The following is a 24,001-nucleotide window of genomic DNA, read 5'->3' on the forward strand; positions in this document are numbered from 1 at the left end:
AAAAGTATACAAGTAAACTAAATTGAGACCCGTTACTGTATGCTTCTAATGCACTACATCAAATTTAATGGACTATCCATATATTGTATGTCACATGGCATATTGAAAGTTGATTGTGTACTTAGGAACCATGATCTAGTTGTTTGTGCAGGCAACACGCCCCTCTAGGTCTTATACAAAATGAGAATGCATGCTTGTAGTGATATGGATAAGAATGTTTACAACACCTTAGAGTTGTTCAAAGGTAGTTTAGAAAGTAGTAGAGATGGTTGAGCTCACCCCTAAAATATACCCTCTAGGGTGACTCATGGGCCATCCTTCTTAGACTCAAATAGATATTTGTTTAATCATAAACAATTAGCTTTTCATATTAGTGTAAAAAGGTATGGTCCATTGAGATATTCAATTAATTATGTACTAATGAAACAAATTATATCTTCTCTTACTATTATATTGTTTCGGTTGTAGGTTCGGAAAGCCCCAAGCCTCTAAAGGGCTTCTTGAACCTACCCCCATGCCACACCTCTCCTTTTTAATTAAAATCCCCTCTCTCTTACGTTTAATTACTTCCTCTCTCTTTCCCTTCTCCTTTTTAATTAAACCTCTCTCTCTCTCTCTCTCTCTTTAAATTAAATCAAACTTTTCACAAACGTCTCTTTTTCCCCCTTTTTAAAATCAAAAGTCTCTCTCTCTCTCTCAGAGTTAGATTCAACTTTTTAATTCAATCTTTCCTCCCTTTTTTTCTCATTTTTTAATTAAACAATTTAAAACTTTTTAAAAATTTTCATTTCTTTTTAATTAAATTTTTTGATTTTTTTAAATTAAACTTTTTTGACATAGTTTTTCACATACAGAGAGAGAATTTAATAGAGAGAGAGAGAGAGAGCGAGAAGAAAAAAGGAAAAAAGAGGAGAGAAAGAGAAGGAAAAGAGAGGAGAAGAAGAGAGAATTATGGAGAAAAGATAACATTGAAAAGAGAGAATAAAAAAGAAAAAGAGAGAGAGAGAGAAGAAAAAAAGAGAATTTGAGAGAGAGAGAGAGAGAGAGAGAAGAAATTTAAAGAGAATGAAAAGAAAGAGAAGAAGAAAAAATGAAAAAAGAGGAGAGGGAGAAAGAAGGAAAAGAGAGGAGAGAGAGAGAGAGAAGAAGAAGAGAGAATATGAACATAGAGAGAGAATTATGAAGAGAAAAAATAAAATTTAAGAGAGAAAAAAGGAAAACAAACTAAAGATGGAATGAAGAGAGAAAGAGAGAAGAAGAGAAAAAAAGGAAAAATTAACTAAAATAAAAAAGAAAGAGAAAGAAAAAAAATTAGACATGGAATTAGGGGAGAAAGAGAGAAAGAGAGAGAGAGGGAAAAAATAAAAAATAAAGAGAAAAAAGAGAAGAGAAAGAGGAGAAATAGATTATCGAGTCGTACGGCAATTTCACTTGTAGCTTTGTGGTACACGAAATGGTTGAAGAACGCTAGTTTGCATTATGGACCATAACTCATTGAACTAGAGAAGAAGTTTTAAAATAAAACGCTTAATTAACATAGGCCATAATTCTTTGGACAAGTGCATAATTTTTTTAACAAAACGCTTCTTAATTAAGAGGGGTGTGTTATGTTGGAATGATAAATCGAGGTTAGGCGTCATAGGTAAAGTACCTAGAGAGTGTGCGCTGAAGTTTCGGCCAGTACGAAGCAGCCACGTGGCGGGACGATTCGTGGTGGCGGGGCCCACCGAAATATGTGCGCACAACAGCACCGAAGACGGCACAGACGCCAACCTTCTAAGCTGCTGCATGCATCACAAAACAGCCTCTCTCTCTCTCTCTCTCTCTCTCTCTCTCTCAGGTTCATCTCCCTTGCAATATTATTAGGGTGTGGCATCCTCTCTTCGTTTCTGATATTTTCCAGAAGACCTAGCCTACGACGATCATCTATACTGTGACCTAGCCTGCAGCCATGGCTGACCGTGGTGATGATCAACCTGCTGCTGCTCCGGTCGTAGCGCGACCAGACGACCAGCCGGCGCAAGCTGCTCCGGCTTTAAAGCCGCCTGCTCGAACCAAGCGGCCAGGCCTCGGACGGAATGGAAGGAAGGTCGAGGTCCTTTGCAATCACTTTGGCGTCAAATACGGCGCTTCTCAGGACGTTTCGCATTACGATGTAAGTTTCGTTTACCTGCTGGCAAAATGCGATTCCTCTCTTGCATTCGTAGACAAAGTAACTAAACATATACTTGATCAAGTGCTCAAGCTGGCCGTGGTGGAGGATTCCGTTAAGTAAGCTAAGCAGTATCCTTGTGAGGAGAAAAAATGTGATATGGAAGTATTGCAGCGTCTTCTAGGATTCCAAGATACCTAAGCAGTATCCTTGTGAGGAGAAACCTGAGATATGCAAGTGTTGAAATCTCTTCTTACTCCTGGTTTTCGTTTGTCGGGAGTGGAGTGGAGCGTAACGTCCGGTGTACATGTAGAATCCCAAGCTAGGCTAGCTAAGGAACACCCTTGTCAGGACAAAAATGTGATATTATGGTAGTACTTAAATGCTTTCTTGTTCGTACTGGAGCCTTACTTCTGGTGTAGGTTTCCGAGATAGCTAAGCAACATTGAGGAGAAAAATGTGATATTATGGAGGTACTGAAATGCTTTCGTATCCTGGTTTTCACTTGTCGCTCTTGGAGTCTGTGGTGTTTGAGCAACAGATGGTGGCTGATGCTTTCCCTTTTTGACATGAAACACAGGAACAAAGCTTCTGTAGATACAAGTAACATGATGTATCTTGCATGCAGGTCTGTGTTTGGGATGCAAGATCATCCACTCCTGGTGTCCATGAGAGCTTCGCCAACAAAAACATGTGCAGAAGTATAATGTCAAAGCTGCATCAGGTCTATGGTGCAAAGGAGTTGAGTGGCAAAAGGTTTGCATATGACGGGGAGAAGAGCCTCTTCTGTGCAGGGAGTCTTGCCTTTCAAATGCAGGAGTTTTCAGTGATCCTTGAAGATGCAGCTATATCCAAGTAAGAACACAGTCTCCCCTTTCAGAGTCACATGAGTTAGCTCAAAGAATTTGTGTGCAGTAATTGAAAGTGGGTCTGAAATGTCAGATTGTAGCATGGTCAAATCTTATGCATGTAGAGCTACGAAGTTTTTGCATTTATTTTTCTTTTCAGAGCATTTAGAGTTATCAAGGTAAGCATGAGTTTTGAGCAATTAAAAAAATCTGGAGTGCTGATGGGATGGTTCCATGGTCTCCCTTATTGAGTCAAGTTGTAATTAAGGACACGACTAATTCTGAATTCAATTTCTTTTATTGGTGGCTGCAGGGTAGACCCTTCTGGTACAGATGAAGATCCAAAGAAAAAGAGGAAGGTGAACAGAGGTACAGGAGGAAGAGAGTTCAAGGTTAAAATTGAGTATGCAGCAAGCATTAAGATGAGTGCTATTGAGATGCTCTTGAAAGGTCACGAGGACAGCAGGGCTCAGGATGCTATACGAGTCCTGGATATTGCCATGAGACAGCATGCTGCTGCAAAGTACAGAGTTTGCAAGACTTGTGCATTTCCTAGCATGCTTTGACAGTCTGCATTGGGAATTGGGATTGGATTGTCTTGCATTCTTCAAAAATTGGTTTGAAGGCTCCATAAACTCAAGTCAATCAGTAGGAGTTGGAACCGTTTTGCTAACAAGATGGTGCTTTACACATTTTTTTCAATCCTGGATAACTGATGTATTGCATGAAGAGCTCCTTCTTGCAGTGATGTGCTGTTGTAGCCATTAGATTGTTTTCCGTCTTCAGAATCTGACGTTTGCAATGTTGCAGTTTATCATGGACTCTGCTAACTTGAACTGCTCTATCCATCAGGGGTCATTTGTTAATCAAAGAGAACTATTTTAGCCCCTTGTTTGGGGTTTCTGATATTGGAGAAGGAGTGCAAACATGCAGAGGATTCCATGCTAGCTTCCGACCATCTATTGAAGGGCTTTCTTTGAATCTTGGTAGGATTCCTTACTCATGTAGGATCTTTTTGGGTCATATGGAACAAGCATGTGCAAAGCATGCCAACACCACTTTTTCTAAATAAAAAAATCACGGATTATGTGAATTATGATCATTTCAGATGTTGCCACAACGACGACATTTAAGCCTCTACCTGTCCTTGATTTTATCAAGGAACGTTTTGACCCACCCCATATCAGAAGCATAGACTGGGACAAAGTCAAAAGAGTTCTAAAAGGAGTTAAGGTCGTAACACCACATACGAACATGATACATAGGATAATTGGGTTCACCGATTCACCATGCTCAGAACAGAGGTGAATCCTTGGGGCTGATTCTCTTGCAGTTGGTTTGATCTGAAATCAGTCAATAAAGAATTTTGGGGTGTGCATTGACTCAGTCTTTCTCTACAACCTTGAGTGATGCAGTTTCAAGAAGAAACAAAGTGACGATGATGGAAATGTCTCGGAGATTGAACTTAGTGTCCAAAAGTATTATGAATTGCAGTATAATATCACTATAAAGTTCCCGGAATTACCATGCATTTCTGCTGGACGTCCAAAAAAGCCAACACTTATCCCAGTCGAGGTCATTGCTAACATAAAAATATCTTTGTTTGCGGTCAGACTGCCGCACAAGTAAAATCTTACATCTGGCTTGATGTCTACTAATCCTTGCCCAGTCTCTCTGTAAATGTTCCAGCTTTGCCGTATAGTTGAAGGTCAGCGATATACCAAATCGTTATCTGGTAATCAAAGACAAAGAATGATTGATCAAGCGCGGCAGAATCCAGAAGAAAGGCTAAGAATAGTTCAGAAGGTGTATAGCAGTGAGACTTATTTCTCTCTGATTTAATATTACATGTAAATGCTAGGCACACCTGATTGAATTTTATAGCTCTGCCTGTGCACGCTGTCACACTGTTTACAGCTTTCCACGCCAAAACAGTGAACTATTTACAGCAATTGTCACGAATTAATTCACAATGTGGCTTTTATTTAATAGGCGATGGATGTGAGTGAGTACCATGTGGATCCACTCCTACGAGACTTCAATATTCAAATTGACAAGAAAATGAAAAAGATTCCAGGACGGCTTCTAGATGCACCATCTGTAAGCTCTACGGGCTCTTAAGCTTATCTGCTTTGGCGTATTTTTCTTTTGTAACCTGACACAAACTGCTGTCAGATGAGATTTGGAAATCAAGAGGAGACACCAAGAGGTGGAAGATGGAACTTTGCTACCAAGGTATATTTGAACTTGTGGCCTTACGTTTTTACACTTCTGGACTAGTTGTAAAAGATCAAGCCATATGTTATTTCTGCGCAGAAAATGGCACGTGGTGCTGAGGTACGATCGTGGGTGATAATAAGCTTCGATGGCAGGCTCCAACCTCAAAATGCAGAGAATCTTGCAGAGAATTTTCACAGAATATGCAACATGAAAGGAATAGTAAGCAACGAACAATATAAGTCTTTTGTTGCTCTATGCTATGCTTAACAAATGGCATATCTAAATTACTTTGGTTCTGAGCTTCCGTTTCGCTTAAACAGACTATGCCGCCACACGAATTTATTTTGCAAGAACCACGTAGCAACCAGCACCTTCCAGCCGTGCAGAGGATCAGTGAAATGATCAGCCAAGCAAAGAAAAGACTAGCCGCTCCACCGACCTTTATGCTGTGCATTCTTCCGGGAAAGATCAATGATATATATGGTTAGCTTCAATCCGATCTTAACAACCTTGTAGTATCATGCCGATTCTTGGAAAGAATATGGTTTCCCCAATGCGACTCACGAACATAAAAAGAACTACTAGTACATCCTATTGTCATGCCATGAATTCGTTGTGACAGGCCCATTGAAGAAAATGCTGCAAACCAAAAATATGGCGATTGTCACGCAGTGTATGGTAGCCCAACGGAACATCAGAGATCAGCAACTAACAAACATAGCCTTGAAGTTAAATGCGAAAGTAAGTCCGATGTTTTCTTGCATCATTGTGAAAGTCTAAAGCTCTTGCTGATGTCTAGTTTTTAAAGCCTTCAAATCTCATTATATATCTTGTTTTTAAATTGAAGCACATACACATTGCATGAAAGCCGACAAGCTGAATATCATCTTCTTGGTTCATGAAATGACTCGACAAGCACCATCAAAGAAACTTTGCAACTTCTTGCTTAAAAATCTCTATGGTCTGAAAGCTTGCCCCCCTAATGCATTGTTGCATTTTGACATTATCATCAATAATCAGCATCAATGTGTGCATTTCATGTACACATGTATAGAACGAGTGCGTGCAAGTGTGTGGTGCATCTTCAAGTATGTGAGGTGCATTAACATGTGTATATGCCATGTAAGTGTGTTGTGCATCTTCAAGTATGCGAGGTGCATTAACATGTGTATATGCCATATAAACAAGTATATCGTGTTCGGGTTCACAAAAAAACCATATATTGTCTATGTATGTTTGAATTTGTTGGTCTTCAATGAGCATACATGTACTTCTATATGTATGCATATACAAGTATGCATTATGCAAGATTATTGCAAAACTACTACTATAGTACATTCCTAGAAAGCTTCTTTAAATTTGAGGGATGTTAAAGGTCCCAAAACCAAGACCATAATTACATTGTAGAATCATTATAAGAGAATCACGATTAGAAATGATGGATGTTAAACATTACATTTCTATTGTTCATCGTAGAAGATTGTGGGCTTAGAAATTTGATACTTTGAGCTTTGCAACATTTTAGCATGTAGTATCTACTCATTGAATGTGTGTTACATCAAAGAGATTGACATATCCAAATTAGGAATGACAATAGGAATGTTAAAATACATCTTATAAGCTACTTGACACAATTTGAAACAAACACAAACTTGTGTCCATACGAGTTGCAAGAAATATAAAAGTAAATAATACATTAAATATCCATGAATACATTCTCCTAGTTGATCTCTCTTCCCTTGATCTCCCTTGATCAAGTCCCTCTCTTCTCTCTCTTGCACATCTCTTAAATGTGTTAACCCACATTCTATAATTTTTGAATAGTTCTTGTTAATAGTTCTTGTTTTTTTTTAATTGCTTACCTACTTCAAGCCCCTTAAGGCTATGGACTCAAAGATATCAAAGAAGGAAAAAGATAATGACTTTGGTCTATCTCTATAGTCGTTGTGCTCATCAAGATCGTGCAAAAATAGAAAAAGAAAGGAAAATGTATTGGCTAATTAGGTTGTATGTATATGGTTGTATCTCTTAAAAATACATTTTATACGTTCAATAGCATCGTATAATCCATATTGGTAGAATTATTAATTATTTTTATGAAAATAATATTTGTATGAAATAAGTTTTTGTACAAAAGAGTATTCTTTAGTATGAATTACGTATTTCCTTATGTAGATCACAAGGTCTTAAATTTTCAACTGTACAAACGTTGTATGATTTAATGTGAGATAAAGCAAACATTTATTTGGTTATCCAAAAGTTGACTTCCCTATGAGTTACCCAAAGTAGGGTTTTATCATATTTTCTTTTTCTTTGCCTTCTTGGACTTCGCATATGTTTATGCCAAGTCTAAGAAGGCCAAGAAAAGCGTAATAAAGGCCTTCCTTTGAGCAAGTCACCAAGAAACAACCAAGTTGTAGATTAAAAGTCCCCTCTATCACATGATACAAAAAGGAAAATAGTAGCTCTTTGTCTGCCAACAATATCTTTGTAGTAGCATGTGACTGTGGATTTTCCACCTTTGGGTAGATTGTTGGAGTGTTCCTACACGACCTATAACTAGAAGCCAATCTTGCTCTCTATGATGAATAGGTCTACGTACACTTGTAAGTCAATGCCAGCTTCAAGATTTCTATTTGTTAGACTTTGGTTGACGAATAAGGGAGAATCTCCTTTTGGGTCCTTTGCACTTCTATGGAAGTATAGATGAGGCCTAATTGCCCCATCTCCACTATCCTCACATTTCCTCTAGCATTGGAGAGTTGAAAAGGATGGCCCACATCATGTAATGTGCAACTAGTGTCAGGGTTGCATTGCTAGAGCCTAAATTTGGACTTGTAGATGATGATGACTCATTAATAGAGTTGTTATCCTTTTACTTTGTTTGTTTTACTACTTTCTCAATGTTGCTAATATTGTGCAGTTCTGCGAGACACGCTCTTTCTTTCCACAATAATAGCATTGAGCCTTCTTCTTTTGTTCTTCATGCAAAGATCACCCCACTTTGATCCTCGATGACTTGGAGCATCTAACTTGGAGGTGCCATGATGAGGTAAATATAGAGAATATGAAAGGAGTCAAGGCATACAAAGGGATAGATGAGTGTTAAGATTATATGCTCACAACAATTCAAGAGTCGAACAAAAAAGAAAGCACATAGAGGAAGGATTAACAATACATAGGGTGTGCGAGTGCGAGTGCGCGAGCGCAAGCGGGAGCACGAGAGCGAGAGCGAGCGGGGGAGAGAGAGAGAGAGAGAGAGAGAGAGAGAGAGAGAGAGAGAGAGAGAGAGAGAGAGAGAGAGAGAGAGAGAGAGAGGGGGGGGGCGAGAGAGAGAGAGAGAGGGGGGACGAGAGAGAGAGAGAGAGAGAGAGAGAGAGCGAGGGCGTGGGCGTGGGCGTGGGCGTGGGCGTGGGCGTGGGCGTGGGGGTGGGGGTGGGTAAGGGTGAGGGTGAGGGTGAGGGAGAGAGGCAACATTCAACACGTACATAACTTGTAGAGAGAGAGAGAGGGAGAGAGAGAGGGAGAGAGAGAGAGTGAGTCAGAGTCAGAGTCAACATTCAACACGTACATAACTTGTAGTATTGTGGTTCCACAAGGCTTTGTCTAGTTGTAGCTCGCCTCTGTTACATCTCCAAGTGTTAATTTCAATTTATGTAACTTATTGCTTGAGATATCTTCCTAAGGACTTGATTCAAATCTTAGTTGTACCACAATATTGTGGAATATAGAGTAAAGAAATACCGCACTCTAAAGTATAAAGTCTTAATTTTAATTTATGTTAATTTATTTCTTTATGTAAGTTATTGGTTAGTTAGCTATTCTAACACTCTATCAAATAACTAAGATTAGTTTCATGGTTCATTGCCAAGATACATCAGCTCCCTTGAGTAGGTAGACCCAAGGTACTTGACTGCAAGCAAATTGTTAAACTTATTCTCATTTGTATAAAAAATCAGCAAAAATGTCTTTATCCACCTACGGAGAGTTATGCTTTGATGATGCATTAGTGTTAGAAGAGTCCTTGGGCAATGGTAACAATGCAATGCCCAATCTTAAAATGGGTACTCAACATGGGCAGCATGCTGAAAATGTTGGTTTTTCCAAGATATGTTGGCTCCCTCGAGTAGGTAGATCCAAGGTACTTGATTGCACGCTAGATTGCAGACAATTTGTTTTATTCTCATTTGTGTAAAAAATTAGCAAACATGTCTTTATCCACCTATGGAGAGTTACGCTTTGATAATGCATTAGTGCTAGAAGAGTCATTGGGCAATGGTAGCAATGCAATGCCCAATCTTAAAACGGGCACTCAACATGGGCAGCATGCTGAAAATGTTGGTTTTGATCATGAAGCAGATCCTTCAAGGCCTCATGATGTTGAAAATGAGCAGGAAGAGGAAGAAATTAATATGCATTCAAAGCATAGTTGATGGCAGCATTGGGTATGCTATCTTAGCTTATTAAGAACCTATAGTTTACTGATCTTATGCAATCATTTACAAAGGAAAGCAAGGGGAAAAAGAGGAAATATTTCTCTAAAGCTTTTGACCAGCATGAGTCATTGAAGGTAGAGGCACCATAGCCTCAAAATGCACCTAGCTACAAATGTAGGAATGCAAATGCTTGCATTGGGGTAAAGACAATAGATTTATGGCAACCTCAGAAATGCCAATAATATGCCCTTTGGACTAGAAGGCATATATCCAAATGCTGATCATCTTGGGTTCCAAACCAATATGTCCCTTGGTTTCCTCGGGGATTGTTCTTCACTCTGCTCTTTGAAAGACAATTTCAGCCCCAAATCTGATATTGGTTGGCTTGTCTCTTGAATCTCCCAGAAATTTCTCAATTTCAACTGTTGGAATTCAAGTCCTAGGCCCTCAATTGTGAGTATGCATCTCGAGGCAATTGTCAAATTAGGATTTACAACAAAGATTGACTTAAATCTCTTCCTCTAATGGCACAAACTACTAGAAAATACTGAGACAACTTGAGAGATGGCTGGGGAATGTGAGAGAATGTGGTAGAGAGAAATTCCAGACTTTCATATCTTTGTTGTTGCCTTGCTTAAACTGCCATGGAAGCTGTCATCTATAGCTTGGGACCACCAAAAAGATTGCTATCCCCTCTTGTACACTGTCATTTGCACCAAGAGGACCTTGGGTTGCTGTCACCTACTCTTGGAGGGATCCAAACTACAGTCACATGCTGTAGGACTGATCCCTGGTGGTTGCAAATCACACAAGCAGTCTCTCCTTGCTCTATAACAGTCTTCTCCTCTCTCACAATGGTTGGAATAGACTCCACTAGCTCCTAAAAACGTTTTTTCTACTTGTATGGGCAAGTTTGCCAAGTAATAGCCTTCTAATTCAAATTTTCAGCATTATCCAGCTTATTAAATTAAATTTTAGAAAATTAATTTAGAAAATTAATTTAATAATTATTCTAGTGCTAAAAGAGTAATTTCATGAGCCAATAATTAAATTAGCTAGACTATTTTGTCTTTCAAGTATCCTTGAGTAGTTATTAGCTCTTAGATTGGCATTAATTAATTAATTAATGCTTAGTCTTTAATGTCACCACCAACATTAGTAACCAATAAATTGGTCTAGGCCCATATCTGATATCGGGTACCACAACATGATCAAACAACTGTCATAGGAGTTAGGACTCAAGATTTAGGAGTGGAATCTAGCAATTTGGATATAATCATCAATGACTAATCATCATCATCATCATCATCATCATCATCATCGTGCTCATCAAGAGAGTCTGAAGGTGACCCCTCAACATTGGATGATGAGACACTCTCATGCTCATCCTCATCCCCTCAACATTGGATGATGAGACACTCTCATGCTCATCCTCATTGATGAGGCTACCATCATCATCAAATGATGATGATCACTGTGAGTGTTTGTTGCTATGAGCTCTCTATAGAGCTCCGCAAAGATCTCCTTTGCATCAACCTCTTGGTGTACGCTCAGAAGAGTGTCGCCCATCAACTTGAATGTATCAACATTCACTTACACAATGCACATAAATTGACATAAGATTATAAATACTAAATTGTTAACTTATATAAAATTAAATAATGAAAACAACAAATTTAAACTTGACTTAACCAAAATGATAAGTGTTTACTTGCTTTGGACTACCCATGGTCATCATGGCCTTCATCATGCGCAAGTTTAGTGCAGCAATAGACTAGTTGCTCTAACTATTGTGTGCCAAGCCGATTGCAAATCTTCGTGTGAATGAGAAAATAGGCACTTTAATTTCTCTCACATGTACCCGAAGAGCAATCTTGAGCAAGGACTCTCAAGGTCACCGTGAAGAAGGTGACAATTGATGTAGCCTTATGCACCACCCTCTTCACCCATTTGAGCTTTCCAATGCCCTCCATGAGCAAGTCCAAACAATGACTTGCACATGGAGTCCACACTATTGAAGGAAACTTGGCCTCAAGCAAATGGCCCATGTGCCGACAATTGGATCCATTGTCGTAACAACTTGTACCACATTTGACGGGCCCACCTACAACCACATCATACATTGCACAAACTCAAAATTATGATAAGGAAAGCTTTCAGGGGGGGACATGAATTAAAGATTATAATAATGAAAGCAACAACTTAAAAATTTTAAAAGACAATGTATACCTCAATGATAGCTTGTTGAATGTGGTGGTAGATGAATATGCTGGCCGTTTTGCTTCCCCTCTTACTGGTGTCTACGGCTCACAAAAAATATGTGCAGAGTGGATATGAAACAAGTATGTTGATGATGCCTTGTTTCCTACGATCTCTCCATCTGTTGGTGAGAATGGAGCAACCGTATTTTGTCCATGCGGCCCAAATAGGATCAAGGGCTTTATCAATCCTCTCCTTCTCTTCATCAATCTTCTTCGTCCTCATGTCATTGTATGTAACACCACTCCATCCTTCACATGGGCCTAGATTGGCGATGGTTCTCACCATCTTTCTCCATTGCTCATGCTTTAGGACATTCAATGCAAGATTGCACTCGATCACCATGTGTGCAATCTCAATGTTCGCTTGTCGTTGCCTTTTCTAAGAAAGGAAAGGCAACCGATCCAAGCATATGACCGGGAGCTTGAGAGAGAGAGAATTGCCTCTCTAGTGCCGCATGAGCCTTAAATCTTTACCTTTTTCCAATGTTAGAGCAGGAAGTGGACGTGGAATTGGCACACCGATGGTGAAGGCCTCACCCGCATCGGTTGAAGATACATCTACATCCGATCCAAGCATATGACCGAGAGCTTGAGAGAGAGGATTGCCTCTCCGGTGCCGCATGAGTCTTCAATCTTTGTCTTTTACCAATGTCAGAGCCAAAAGCGGATGTGCAGTTGGTACACCAATGGTGGAGGTCTCACTCGCATTGGCTGAAGATATGCCTACATTTGATTCTTCCTTATGAGTAGACATAGATGTGGGTGCCGTTGCTGATGTGCCACTTCCTCCTCTAGTGGATCCCCCTCTCATCTTGGTGAGCATCTTCCTTGCAATGCGTTGAGGAATCGCCTTGCATGCGGCAACTTGCCCCCCCATCTTGGAAAGATGTTGAAGAAGTCAGGTCACACCACTTGTATAGCGCTTCTTGCAATACTTGCATGTCCAATGGTGGGAGTTGGACTTCTTTGTGTCCTCCACGTGGATGGCATGCAAGTTGAAGGCCTCATACTTCTTGCGTGTCATGATGCCAACTTCCAAGGTGTCAAGGCAAGGCCTGATGGAGAGAAGAGAGTCGAGACTCGTCACTTTGATCGGCGATCATGTTGATGCTTGAAGAGGGAGGGGATGGGAGGAAGAGGATAGAGTAAGAGATTTAGAGGCTTGAAGACCCAAGAGGGATGGGGTGGGGTGATGATCTTGGAAGAACAATGAAGAGGAAGGGGATGGGGGAAAGAGGAGAGGGAGGGGATGGGAGGTTAATGCTTGGAGACAGGAGGGTGTGGATGAGCTTGGAGGAGAGAATGAGACTTGAGAGAGACTAGAATGTGCAAATGAGTCCCAAGTCCACAACATGTCTCTTTTTGTCAAACACTTCCTCAGGCTCCCGCGAAAATGCACTGAAATCGTGCTACATAATTGGTTTTTGTCTGTAGGATGGGTGGCAAAAATGCACCAAAAATATCGTACTTCGTACGAAGGCAATTATGATAAAAATATCTTGGATGGGGGTCATGTGATGGGCGATTCCATTATTCACGATCCAAATGAGAGATGCGCTCGATTGGTTAGAGTTAGCCTCTGTGGTCTCTTCGTTAGGAAGTAACTCACGAATGTGGACTAAGATTGAAGCCTTTAATGTCTCCATAGATATGAGGTGAGCCTCGTGTCCAACAGACTAGTCAGACATGCCCTTTGGAGTTGAGAACGATACTAGCTGTGATGGTTGACTAGTGGCAATGTGAGTCTGGCCTCGCCATTATTTTTGAGTTTAAGTTGTCACAATCATGTTTGTTACGGTCATATGAAATTTTGAGATGCTTTAATCTTGCTAATAACATTTGATTAAGTTATTAATCCAATGTGCAAGGTTATTTAGCACATGTGATGCACATGGCAATTATTTCATGGTAACAGACTAAGGACCTTGAAAATGTAGTGGGTGTCAAAGACAAAAGTTCTAATAAGTTATGCTAATGGAGTTTCGGTGGTCAGTTGGTATCAGATGTGACCCTAGGACAATTGTTTAACCAATAAGTGTTAGTGGTGACACTAGGGACTAGCATTAATTAATTAATTATCCCCAATCTAAGGGTCAACAGAGGTGGGAACCACTTTAGGTTGCAAATGGCTCAGCCAATTAAATTATGGATGAGCACATTTAATTTTGGGAAGGGTCAAAATGGCTAAATTTAATTTTCAAAACTATTTGATTGTGATTTAATTTTGAAAATGAATTAAATGGTTGGATAATGTTGTGTTGGGTGTAAAGTTCCTTCGTCTTCGTGTATATAGTCATACTGGTGTGAACACACCCTTATCGTACCCTAACATATAAATACATTCTTTCATTCTTTGTATACCATCACAATTTGGTACACCTATCTTTGCGTTCACTCTCTCTAACTCTCAACTCTGCAGCTCGCGTCTCTTATCTCGCACTCCATTGCGCACTCTCTCCTCTTCAAACTGGTATCAGAGCACAGGTTGTGCATGCTTCTCGAGATCAGACTAGCTGACGGCAGGCAATAGACGTGACGAGCTGGGTGACAACAAGTCGACAAGAGGATAGTCAGGCCCTTAGTCTAGGCGACATGCAGATAGGTTGCGACCAACAGTTGACCAGTCGCCAGCGTGCAGGCGACGGTTGCAAAACAGAATGGGTCCAGTGGGGAGAACCAGCGTGGCGATAGGCAGGCAACGACTAAGCAGAGAACTAGTGACAGCGTCGCATCAGTCATGCGACCAGGCCAGCAACCGACATCACGTCAGTCACACGAGGTTAATGGACTCTCCTTCCTCCTCATTTACGTAAGGAATTAAAAAAAAACCTTCAATTTCAAAATTGCCCCTTCTTACTAGGGATTCACGCGTGAAAGCACAATTGTAAATTTTGTGCAAAATCGAGTCCGAAATTTGGGGCTTTTCCCAGATTTGACCTTTGTTTATGCCCGTCAATGATTTTCAAGTCAAAAATTGCAGACATTGTGTGTGGTGACCTCAATTAATTTGGGGATTTTGCCAAATTAGATTGAATTTCGCTCCTTTGAGCAAAATCTCTCAACATTGGACCCATAAAATTTGGGGCTTTTGCTGTATTGGTGAAATTTTGTTTAGCTGAGTCAGATTGGCTGACATTCATGCACACTTGGACCTAGAAAATTTTGGGGCTTTTGCAAAATTTTGTGAAATTACTAAATTTTCCCGTTTTATGCCCTTGGGAACATGTATTAATGCAATTGGGGCAGATTTGATAGTGAAATTTTGGGGCTTTTGCTGAAATCTGTGGAAAATGGCAAAGTCGATGCGTGAAATGCACATTGGGAATATTGTTGAAGCAATCTTGTTGCCATAAGTAGAGTGATTTGAGCATTTTTTAATCTCCTGCTTATGCGATTTTGGAGAAATTGCAAAGACTTCTTGGTGTTTTGTGCATCAGAAGTTGATATGAGCACATATGTATGCAGTACACATGTTGGACAGCTCCCATTGAGTTGATGTATTACTGATTATTCATGTTGTAGTAGTCTTAGTGATCATTTGCGGCCTGAGAAGGGGTGTTAAGAAATCCTTCACCCGCAGTTTGCGTTTTTGCGTTTTTGCATTTTGCGTTGGGATTGTTGTAGATGTATTTTTGGTGATATTGCTGAAGTGGGAGTTACTTGGCAGTGATGAATGCATTTAATGTATGCTGAAATTGTAGTCATACTGCTGAAAGTCATTCGTTCTACTGCTGTACATGTACTTGGATTGAATCTTGCTATTATTTACTGACAATTTGGGCTGGAATCAGCTGAATATTCAGATCATTTTTACTGTCACAAATTGCAGCATTGAATTTCTGGTGTATTGCTGAAAAATGGTTGCATATGCTTCTAGCAGCAGTGACACTAAATCGCTCTTTGAAATCAAGAGGTTTGATGGCACTGGCTTTGACTAGTGGAAGGATAGGATGCAAGGCATTTTGTTTCTCAAGGATTGTGAAGATGATCTCTTGGAGACTAAGCTTGCAGTAATGACAGATGTGGATTGGGCTAGACTTAACAAGAAGGCCATTGCATACATTAAGATGGTAGTGTTTGATGATGTACTTACAGAAATCAAGTGTCTTGATACAGATTATGCTATATGAAAAAGCTTAAGGACACTTATGAAAATACAACTCCTATGAATCAAGTGCATCTTATGCGTAAACTTGTGAACATGGAATTGGATGAGTCTAAGCTAGCATCTGAGCATTTGAGTGCTTTCACAGGGGTTTTGAGTCAGTTGCAAGACTCTGGTTTGGCGGGTTTCGATGATAAATTGAAAGCTATTTTCTTATTGATGACTTTGCCTGACAGTTGGGAATCTTTGGTTGTATCACTTAGCAACAACCCTGCTTTGACTTTTGATGGTGTTAGAGGTTCAATCCTTAATGAAGAAATCAGAAGAAAGTCTAGTGGTGAAAGCACTAGCTGAGCTTACCATGTAAGAAATGTTATGACAGCAGTAGGTGATATGCACATCACCAAAAGGGATGTAATCGATGCTTTACTTTCAGCTTATGATGGGTTGTCAAAATCATGGATAGTAGACAACGGTGCCTCTTTTCATGTTACCCCCTCTTTGGAGTCATTTTTTGAATACACTGCAGGTTGCCTAGGCAAGGTTTACTTGGGTAATAACTATGCATATGAGATAGAGGGCGTTGGCACTATTCACTTGGCCCTTGAAAATGGCCAAGAGCTGATTTTGCATGATGTCAGATTTGTACCTGGCATAAAGAAAAATCTACTATCAGTTGGATAGCTTGATGCTAGAGGGTATTTTACTACCTTGTTGGTGGAACTTGGAAGGTCCATAAGGGGTCTATGCTGATTGTTTAAGGCAACTAAAGGGGGACTTTATATTACTTGCATTGTAAAGAATCACTCGGCAAGTTCTTGGCTGTGGCTGAAGTCCATTCACAGAATGGAGCTTTGGCACAAAAGACTTGGTTATACGAGCCAGAAAGGCCTTCAGGTTCTCTTCTCTTTAGGGAGATTTGATGTAAAAGGCTCTAATCTCGAATTTTGTAATGTTTTATTATATGGAAAACATGTGAAGTCTCCTTATTACTCTGGTGTCGTTAAGAAGTCTAATGCTCTTGACTTAGTATACTTTGATATGTGCACTATGCTTGTTAATTCGTATGGGGGTGCACGGTACTTTGTTACTTTCATTGATGATTTCAGTAGAAAATCATGGGTGTATGTACTTAAGAGCAAAAGGAAGTGTTGGATGCTTTTAAAAAGTTTCATGCTTTTGTTACCACATAGAAAGGGCTTAAGTTGAAAAGCCATAAGAACAGATAATGGGGGTGAGTATGCCTCAAATGAATTTAACAGGTTTTGTGAGATGCATGGCATTAAGAGGGAGTTGACATCCCCTTATAATCATGCATCAAATGGCGTAGCTGAAAGACATAATTGCACACTTTGTGAGAGAGTCAAATGCATGCTGTCCACAGCTTATCTCCTTAGCAGTTTTGGGGAGAGACTCTTAAAACTGTAGTTCATGTATGCAATCGCTCTCCCAATCGTGCATTGGAAAATGGCATTCTTGAAGAGGTTTGTTCTGGCAAACTTGCTTCATATGACCATTTGCGTGTCTTTGGTTGTAATGCCTTTGTGCGTGTACCTGTAGAACAGAAGACCAAACTAGACATGAAATCCATCAAGGCCATCTTCATGGAATATGGAGATGAGGGAGAGATGGGTTATAGAGTTTGGCTTCCTCAGGTTAGGAAGATAGTACGCAGCCGAGATGTAGTATTTAATGAGACAAAGTTGCTGAAAAATGCTACACATGGTGATCTTGACAAAGAAGAAGGTCAAATTTCAGCATGAACAGCCAGCCATTCAGCAGCCATTAGTTAAAAGTTCTGTCCCTTTTGATGTTGTAAATGAACAACCTATTGTGCTACAGCCAGAAGATCATGGACAGCACATAGATGCACAGGATGAAATAGGACAACAAGAAGAACATGCTGAAAACAGATTACAGTAGCAAGAAAATGCTGAAAATCAGCGACATGGTGATGGTGTGCACATTCCTTAGGATGTAGGCCCACTACCTCATAATACAAATCATTGGGTAAGAAGGTCTACACGTGCTAGAAGGCAGCCACAAAGGTTTCAGCCATCTTTGGATTGCATTTTGTTGACTAATGAGGGCGAGCCTCTGACATTTAAAGAGACACAATCATGTGAAAACAAGAGAAAGTGGGAGCTTGCTATGCAAGAAGAGATGAACTCTCTATATGCAAATAACACATGGGAGCTTGTACCTTTGCCCAAGGATAGGAAAGTTATTCCTAATAAATGGGTTTACAAAGTGAAATGTATTGATGGGAAGCCCAAGTACAAGGCACGGTTGGTTGCTAAGGGCTATACACTGAAGGAAGGCATAGACTTTTAGGAGGTTTTTTCACCAGTGGTGAAGATGACTACGCTCCGTGTTTTGTTTGCTCTCACTGCATCCTTGGATTTAGAGTTGGATCAGATGGATGTGAATATTGCGATTGCTTTTCTTCATGGTGACTTCGATGAAGAGTTGTACATGAAGCAGCCAAAAGGATTTGCTATTCCAGGAAAAGAGCATTTGGTTTGTAAGTTGAAACGCAACTTATATGGGTTGAAACAAGCCCCTAGACATTGGTACAAAAAATTTGATACCTTTATGCTTAGCCATGGATTTAAACGCTTATACACTAAAAAGGCTGATGATGGAAGCCTTATTGTGCTGGTTTTATATGTGGATGACATGCTGATTGCAAGACAGCATAAGAGCACTTTGAATGCTCTTAAAAGGCAGCTGAATTCAGCCTTCTCCATGAAAGATTTGGGGGCAGCTAAACACATTTTGGGTATGCGCATTAAAAGAGACAGAGGGCAACGTTTGTTGTTTCTCTCACAGGACAAGTACATCAGCAAAGTACTTGATATGTTTAATATGGCTTATGCTAAGCCTCTTGGTGTGCCTTTACCGCCACATACAAAGCTTAGCAAAGCTGATTGCCCCAAGGATGATGCGACTGCTAGTGCCATGAAAGGTATACTTTGTGCATCAGCTTGTGGATCTTTTATGTATGCCATGGTTGTAACTCGCCCTAACATTGCTCATGTAGTGGGAGTTGTTAGTAGATTTATGTCTAACCCTGGCAAGCCACATTGGAAAGCAGTGAAATGTATCTTCAAATACTTGAAAGGTACACAAGAAAAGTGTATATGCTATGGAAAGGGTACACTTGAGTTGCAGGGATTTTGTGATTCTGACATGGCAGGAGATCTTGACACTAGGAAGTCTACCAGTGGGTATGTTTTTACTTTGCTGGTGGAGCTATTTCTTGGTGTTCAAGGTTGCAAAAAATTGTAGCACTGAGTACTACAGAGGCTGAATATATTTCAGCCATGGAAGCTTCCAAGGAAGCTATTTGGCTTGGCCGTTTGGTCAAGGATTTTGGTCTTTCTTCCCGTACTCTAGTGCTTGGTTGTGATAGCCAGAGTGCAGTATGTTTGGCTAAGAATGCCATGTTCCATGCACGTACCAAACACATAGATGTTCAGTACCACTTCATTTGACAGGTCTTGGATGATGGTCTTGTCAGACTGACTAAGGTCAAAACCCAAGATAACCTTGCAGATGTTCTCACTAAGTGTCTTGCAAAGACTCAACATGAGCATCGCATTCGTTTAGTGGGAGTTGGTTAGCTTAAAGGTACCACTTCGGGCCTTTAAGTGGGAGGTTGTTGGGTGTAAAGTCCCTTCGTCTCTGTGTATAGTCATATGGGTGTGAACACGCCCTTATCGTACCCTAATATATAAATACATTCTTTCATTCTTTGTGTACCATCACAATTTGATACACGTATCTCTGCGTTCACTCTCTCTAACTCTCAACTCTGTTGCTCACACCTCTATCTCGCACTCCATTGTGCACTCTCCCCTTCATGTTGGAAAATGGGTTTAGAAGGTTGCCACTTGGCAAAAATACCCGTGCAAGACTGAAAAAGGCATTTAGTGCATTTCAGCCTACAAGAGGGAGGGTCTAGATGTTGCTGATTTGATCTACAGCCATTGGAAGACCTCCTCAAGCAACCAAGGTTAGGGGAAGACCAATCAGTAGCAGGTGACAAAAAATTTTGAGGCTTCTTGGAGCTGGCAACAGCAACTGATGGTTGGCAATAGCAAATTCTGGCATTCCTTTCAGTAGGCGACGGGCCCATGCAGTATTTGACAGGCTATAGCCAATCCGAAGGCCTTTCTTGAATTTCTCTCTTTTGACATTCTCGCACCTTCTCCAGCTTGTGCTTAGTCAATCTCAACATTTCTCAGCCTTTTGAATCAGATTTCAGTCAAATTTGGTGGATAGCAGAGAGATCTCTAATGTAAACCCTAAATTTTTGCAAAAATTAGGGTTTGACAGCCACCTTGAGGTCCGTGCCAATTTGGTGTAGGTGACAACAATTTTGAGGCTTCTTGGAGTTGGTGACAGCAACTGACGGTTGGCGATAGCAAATTCTGGCATTCGTGGCAGTAGGTGACAGCCCCTAGGTAGTATTTGACAGGCTACAACCAATCTGAAGGCCTTTCTTGTGAAAAATTCTTGAATTTTTCTCTTTTGACATTCTCTCACCTTCTCCAGCTTGTGCTCAGTCAATCTCAGCATTTCTTAGCTTTTTGAATCAGATTTCAATCAAATTTGGTGGACAACATAGAGATCTCTAATGTAAACCCTAAATTTTTACCGAAATTAGGGTTTGACAGCCATCTCGAGGGCCGTGCCAATTGGTGTAGGCATTGTATTCTGAATTCACCACATGAAATTTGTGTAATTGTTAGGGAATTCAGATGCCAGCCCATTCATTGTGATTTGGAGCAACGTTTGGCTAGTTGGAGTTTCCATTTGTGCAAGTTTTGGGTGAAAAATCAAGGGGCAATTGGCCCGAATTGATTGTAGATTGTTGCTACGGCAAAGAGGATTTTGGAACAGCAAATGAGATTGTAAATCTTAGGTTGTACGCATTCCACTAGTAATCAAGATAAAGAAATATTGAAAGGAGCGCCACTTTTGGGGACAATAGATGTTCAATGTCCGAGATTATTAAGGTAATTTGTGCATTTTAAGTTTATGTTCATTTTTTGAATCCTGTAATTAAGTGCTTAATCAAGGAATTACCATCCTTTCCAAGAAGGAAGGCTGGTTTCATGGTCCCATCGTCGGGATACAACTGAATCCTTTGATTTGGTGGGTTTGAGACACTTGATTGCAAGCCAAAGCTTTGTGCTACTGCTGATTTTTGCTCTCAGCTGAGAAATTACAGCAATGTGTCTTCATATAGTGAGATGGACTCGAGTAGTGATAGTGCCTCTTAGTGTGAACATTCGCATGGGAATGAAGGAAACGCAATGCTTGACCTTGGACAAGGCTTAAACCATGGATAGAAAATGTTATTGGGCAAGATGCACGGCCTTCAGGGCATAAGGATGACCAGCAAAGTGAAGAGGAATTTGATGACCAGTTCAAGAATCAGATGAGGATAGTAGCAAATCTCTTTGCTGAATTAGCAAAGGATCCTCAATTTACTCGATTTTTGAATGCTCTGAGGAAGGACAGCAAAGGCAAGAAGAAGACGTTTTCTGTACCTTCGGGATAGCAAGATGCATCAAATATAATGCCAAACCCTTCATTTGAAGCCCCCAAAGATGCTAATGAAGTAAAACAGTTGGTACCTAACGGGGCAAGGAATGCAAATGCAAGGTCATTACAGAAGTGCCAATCCAATGGATTCTGGACAGCTGGGCATGCATGGTACGATGGGGCAGCCAGGATATTTTGGTGGAAGCATGATTTTTCATGCCATGGTTGGACAAGGATTGCATACGGGAATGTATGGCGCAAATCCGTATGTTATGCAGCAATCAATGCATGGTGTGGAAGGCCCAATGTATTCGGGTATGATTGGAAATGTGCAAAGCTCTATGTATAACAGTATTGGCTTGATACTTGGGGTATAAAGTTGCATGTTTGGTACTGCATTTGCACCCCCAAATGCTTATGGAGCTCAAGGAATGATTGCTGGTCATGCAAGTGCTCCGTTTGGCATTGGTTTTGATGTAAATTTAGCAAATGTACCCTTTTTGCAGTAGCTAGTGTATGACAACTTGACACCCAAAGGGGCAGCAAAAGACTGATGAGGGTGGAAAAGCAGTGAAGTTTGAGTCCTTCAATGGTGCACAAGATAGGCTGAAAGCTTTGACTTTTGTTTAGCAGTTTGACGCAGCATATTCAGGAGGGAAACTTCATAGAGTTGTCAAAGATTCGAAAGGCAGCAACTTTCTTGAAAGGGAATGCATTACAGTGGTGGTCCACTCTTTTGACGCAAGGTAGAGCATTGTCAACATGGATACAATTCAAGCAAATGTTTGCATCGAATTGGTTGACAAGTATCTTTGAGGTGGACATCATGACAACTTGGAGCTCATAGAGATTGTTGCTACAGTCAATGCTTTGCTGTGTGGGAAGGATTCGGGCTTCTTAGAGAAAAAGTTTTTCAAGACTGAGAAAAGGTGAAAATTTAACAATAGCTTGAAAAGAAGTCAAAATAGCAAAGAAAGAGCTCGAAAATATTGGCACAATGTAGGGAATTTATGGTTGCAAATAAATGTTTTATTTGTAAATAGGAGGTTCACATTGCAAGGGACTGTCCCAATAGGCAGCAAGTTGGAAAATAAAAAAATTAGGGAGATTCTAAAGGAAAGATCCAAAACATCAATGGGATTGGTATCCAATGCTGTTAGTGATTAGCCCAATGATGATGTTATTGAGTTGTGCAGAGCATGGGGCAACATTAGGGATTAGCATGCATTGATTTTCTTTGATAATGGTGCACAAGCCAACTTCATCTCTGTTGATGTGGCAGCTCGTCTAGGCATCAGACAAGATGAGATGGGACCCATGGAGGAAGTTGGAATGGCATGTAAAGGCCATGTAGAGCCCCTCATACCGCTCATTGGAAAGCTTCAGTTGCATATATAGGGATATGTGGATAGCGAAGAGTTATTCATTGCTCTGCTTGAGGGTTGTGATGTATTGCTTGGTATGCCATGGTGTCACCATATGCATGCAGTGATTGATTCTCGTGCAAAAGAGATCACTATTCAGCATAAGGGAACGGCACTCATGCTTGATGTAAAGTTGAAAGGTGAATCTATCCCTGTTGTATCTATAGTTGCTATTTCTAAAGTAATGAAAAATCATCTTTCAGCGTACTTGGTTTTTATTAAGGATAAAGATGATAGTGAGAATATTGGAAACACATCTAAGTTAGAGAAGAATCGCATGTCATTTCTGAAAATGTATGTTGATTGCTTCTCTTAGCCACTTCCAGGGTACGTACCACTTAAAAGACCAAAAGATCATGGCCTAGATCTTATTCTTGAAAGTAGCCCATCTAGTAAGCCATCCTACAGAGTCAGTGTAGCCCAATAGGAGGAGATTATGAGTCAAGTGAATGAGCTGTTACAAAAAGGGCCGATTCAGCCCAACTCATCTCCTTTTTGTTCTCTAGCTCTTTTGGCGCAGAAAAAGGATGGTTCATGGCATATGTGCATTGATTATCGTGCTTTGAACAAGATTACGATAAAGAATCATTTTTCGATTCCTTGGATCGATGATGTTATGGGTAGATTACAAGGGGTAGTCATATTCAGTTGTAGAGATTTGAAAAGTGGATATCATCGGATACGTATTAGACCAGAAGATGTGCCTAAGACAATGTTTAGGACATCTTTTAGGTTGTATGAGTTTCTTGTTATGCCTTTTGGACTTATGAATGCTCTTGCCACTTTTAATTGGATGATGGATCACATCTTTAGGCCACATAGAGGATTTGTGGGCACTTTCTTTAATGACATGGTTTTATATGCAAAGAATGAGGTAGAGCATAGAAGACACTTGGACATTGTGTTCAATGAATTATGTAAGCATAAGCTGGTTATCAATGACAAGAAAAATGAATTCTTTTTGCATGAAATGCACTTTTTGTGCCATATTGTATCGGT

At 40.3% G+C, this 24,001-nt stretch overlaps 1 protein-coding gene and 1 long non-coding RNA gene across 2 annotated transcripts in view; one reads left to right on the forward strand and one right to left on the reverse strand.

Annotated features, from left to right (window-relative positions):
- The first annotated feature begins 1,819 nt into the window (after window positions 1-1,819).
- Window positions 1,820-24,001, forward strand: part of LOC148012801 (protein argonaute 4A-like) — a 54,012-nt gene continuing 31,830 nt past the window's right edge. Inside the window, exons 1-12 of the mRNA XM_087669232.1 lie at window positions 1,820-2,155; window positions 2,781-3,007; window positions 3,314-3,523; window positions 3,853-3,986; window positions 4,109-4,304; window positions 4,416-4,575; window positions 4,690-4,806; window positions 4,993-5,100; window positions 5,176-5,235; window positions 5,317-5,439; window positions 5,541-5,703; window positions 5,843-5,961. Of these exons, the coding sequence (XP_087525358.1) occupies window positions 1,952-2,155; window positions 2,781-3,007; window positions 3,314-3,523; window positions 3,853-3,986; window positions 4,109-4,304; window positions 4,416-4,575; window positions 4,690-4,806; window positions 4,993-5,100; window positions 5,176-5,235; window positions 5,317-5,439; window positions 5,541-5,703; window positions 5,843-5,961 (1,821 nt within the window). The 5' untranslated portion in view covers window positions 1,820-1,951. The remainder of the gene's footprint in view (window positions 2,156-2,780; window positions 3,008-3,313; window positions 3,524-3,852; window positions 3,987-4,108; window positions 4,305-4,415; window positions 4,576-4,689; window positions 4,807-4,992; window positions 5,101-5,175; window positions 5,236-5,316; window positions 5,440-5,540; window positions 5,704-5,842; window positions 5,962-24,001) is intronic.
- Window positions 5,698-24,001, reverse strand: part of LOC148012802 (uncharacterized) — a 50,337-nt gene continuing 32,033 nt past the window's right edge. The window contains exon 3 of the long non-coding RNA XR_015689059.1: window positions 5,698-5,859. This is a non-coding gene — a long non-coding RNA (uncharacterized LOC148012802). The remainder of the gene's footprint in view (window positions 5,860-24,001) is intronic.

Source organism: Lygodium microphyllum, chromosome 27 (assembly GCF_053477565.2).
Source record: "Lygodium microphyllum isolate KBCC chromosome 27, Lygodium_microphyllum_v1.1.10, whole genome shotgun sequence".
In the NCBI taxonomy this organism is placed as follows: Eukaryota; Viridiplantae; Streptophyta; class Polypodiopsida; order Schizaeales; family Lygodiaceae; genus Lygodium; species Lygodium microphyllum.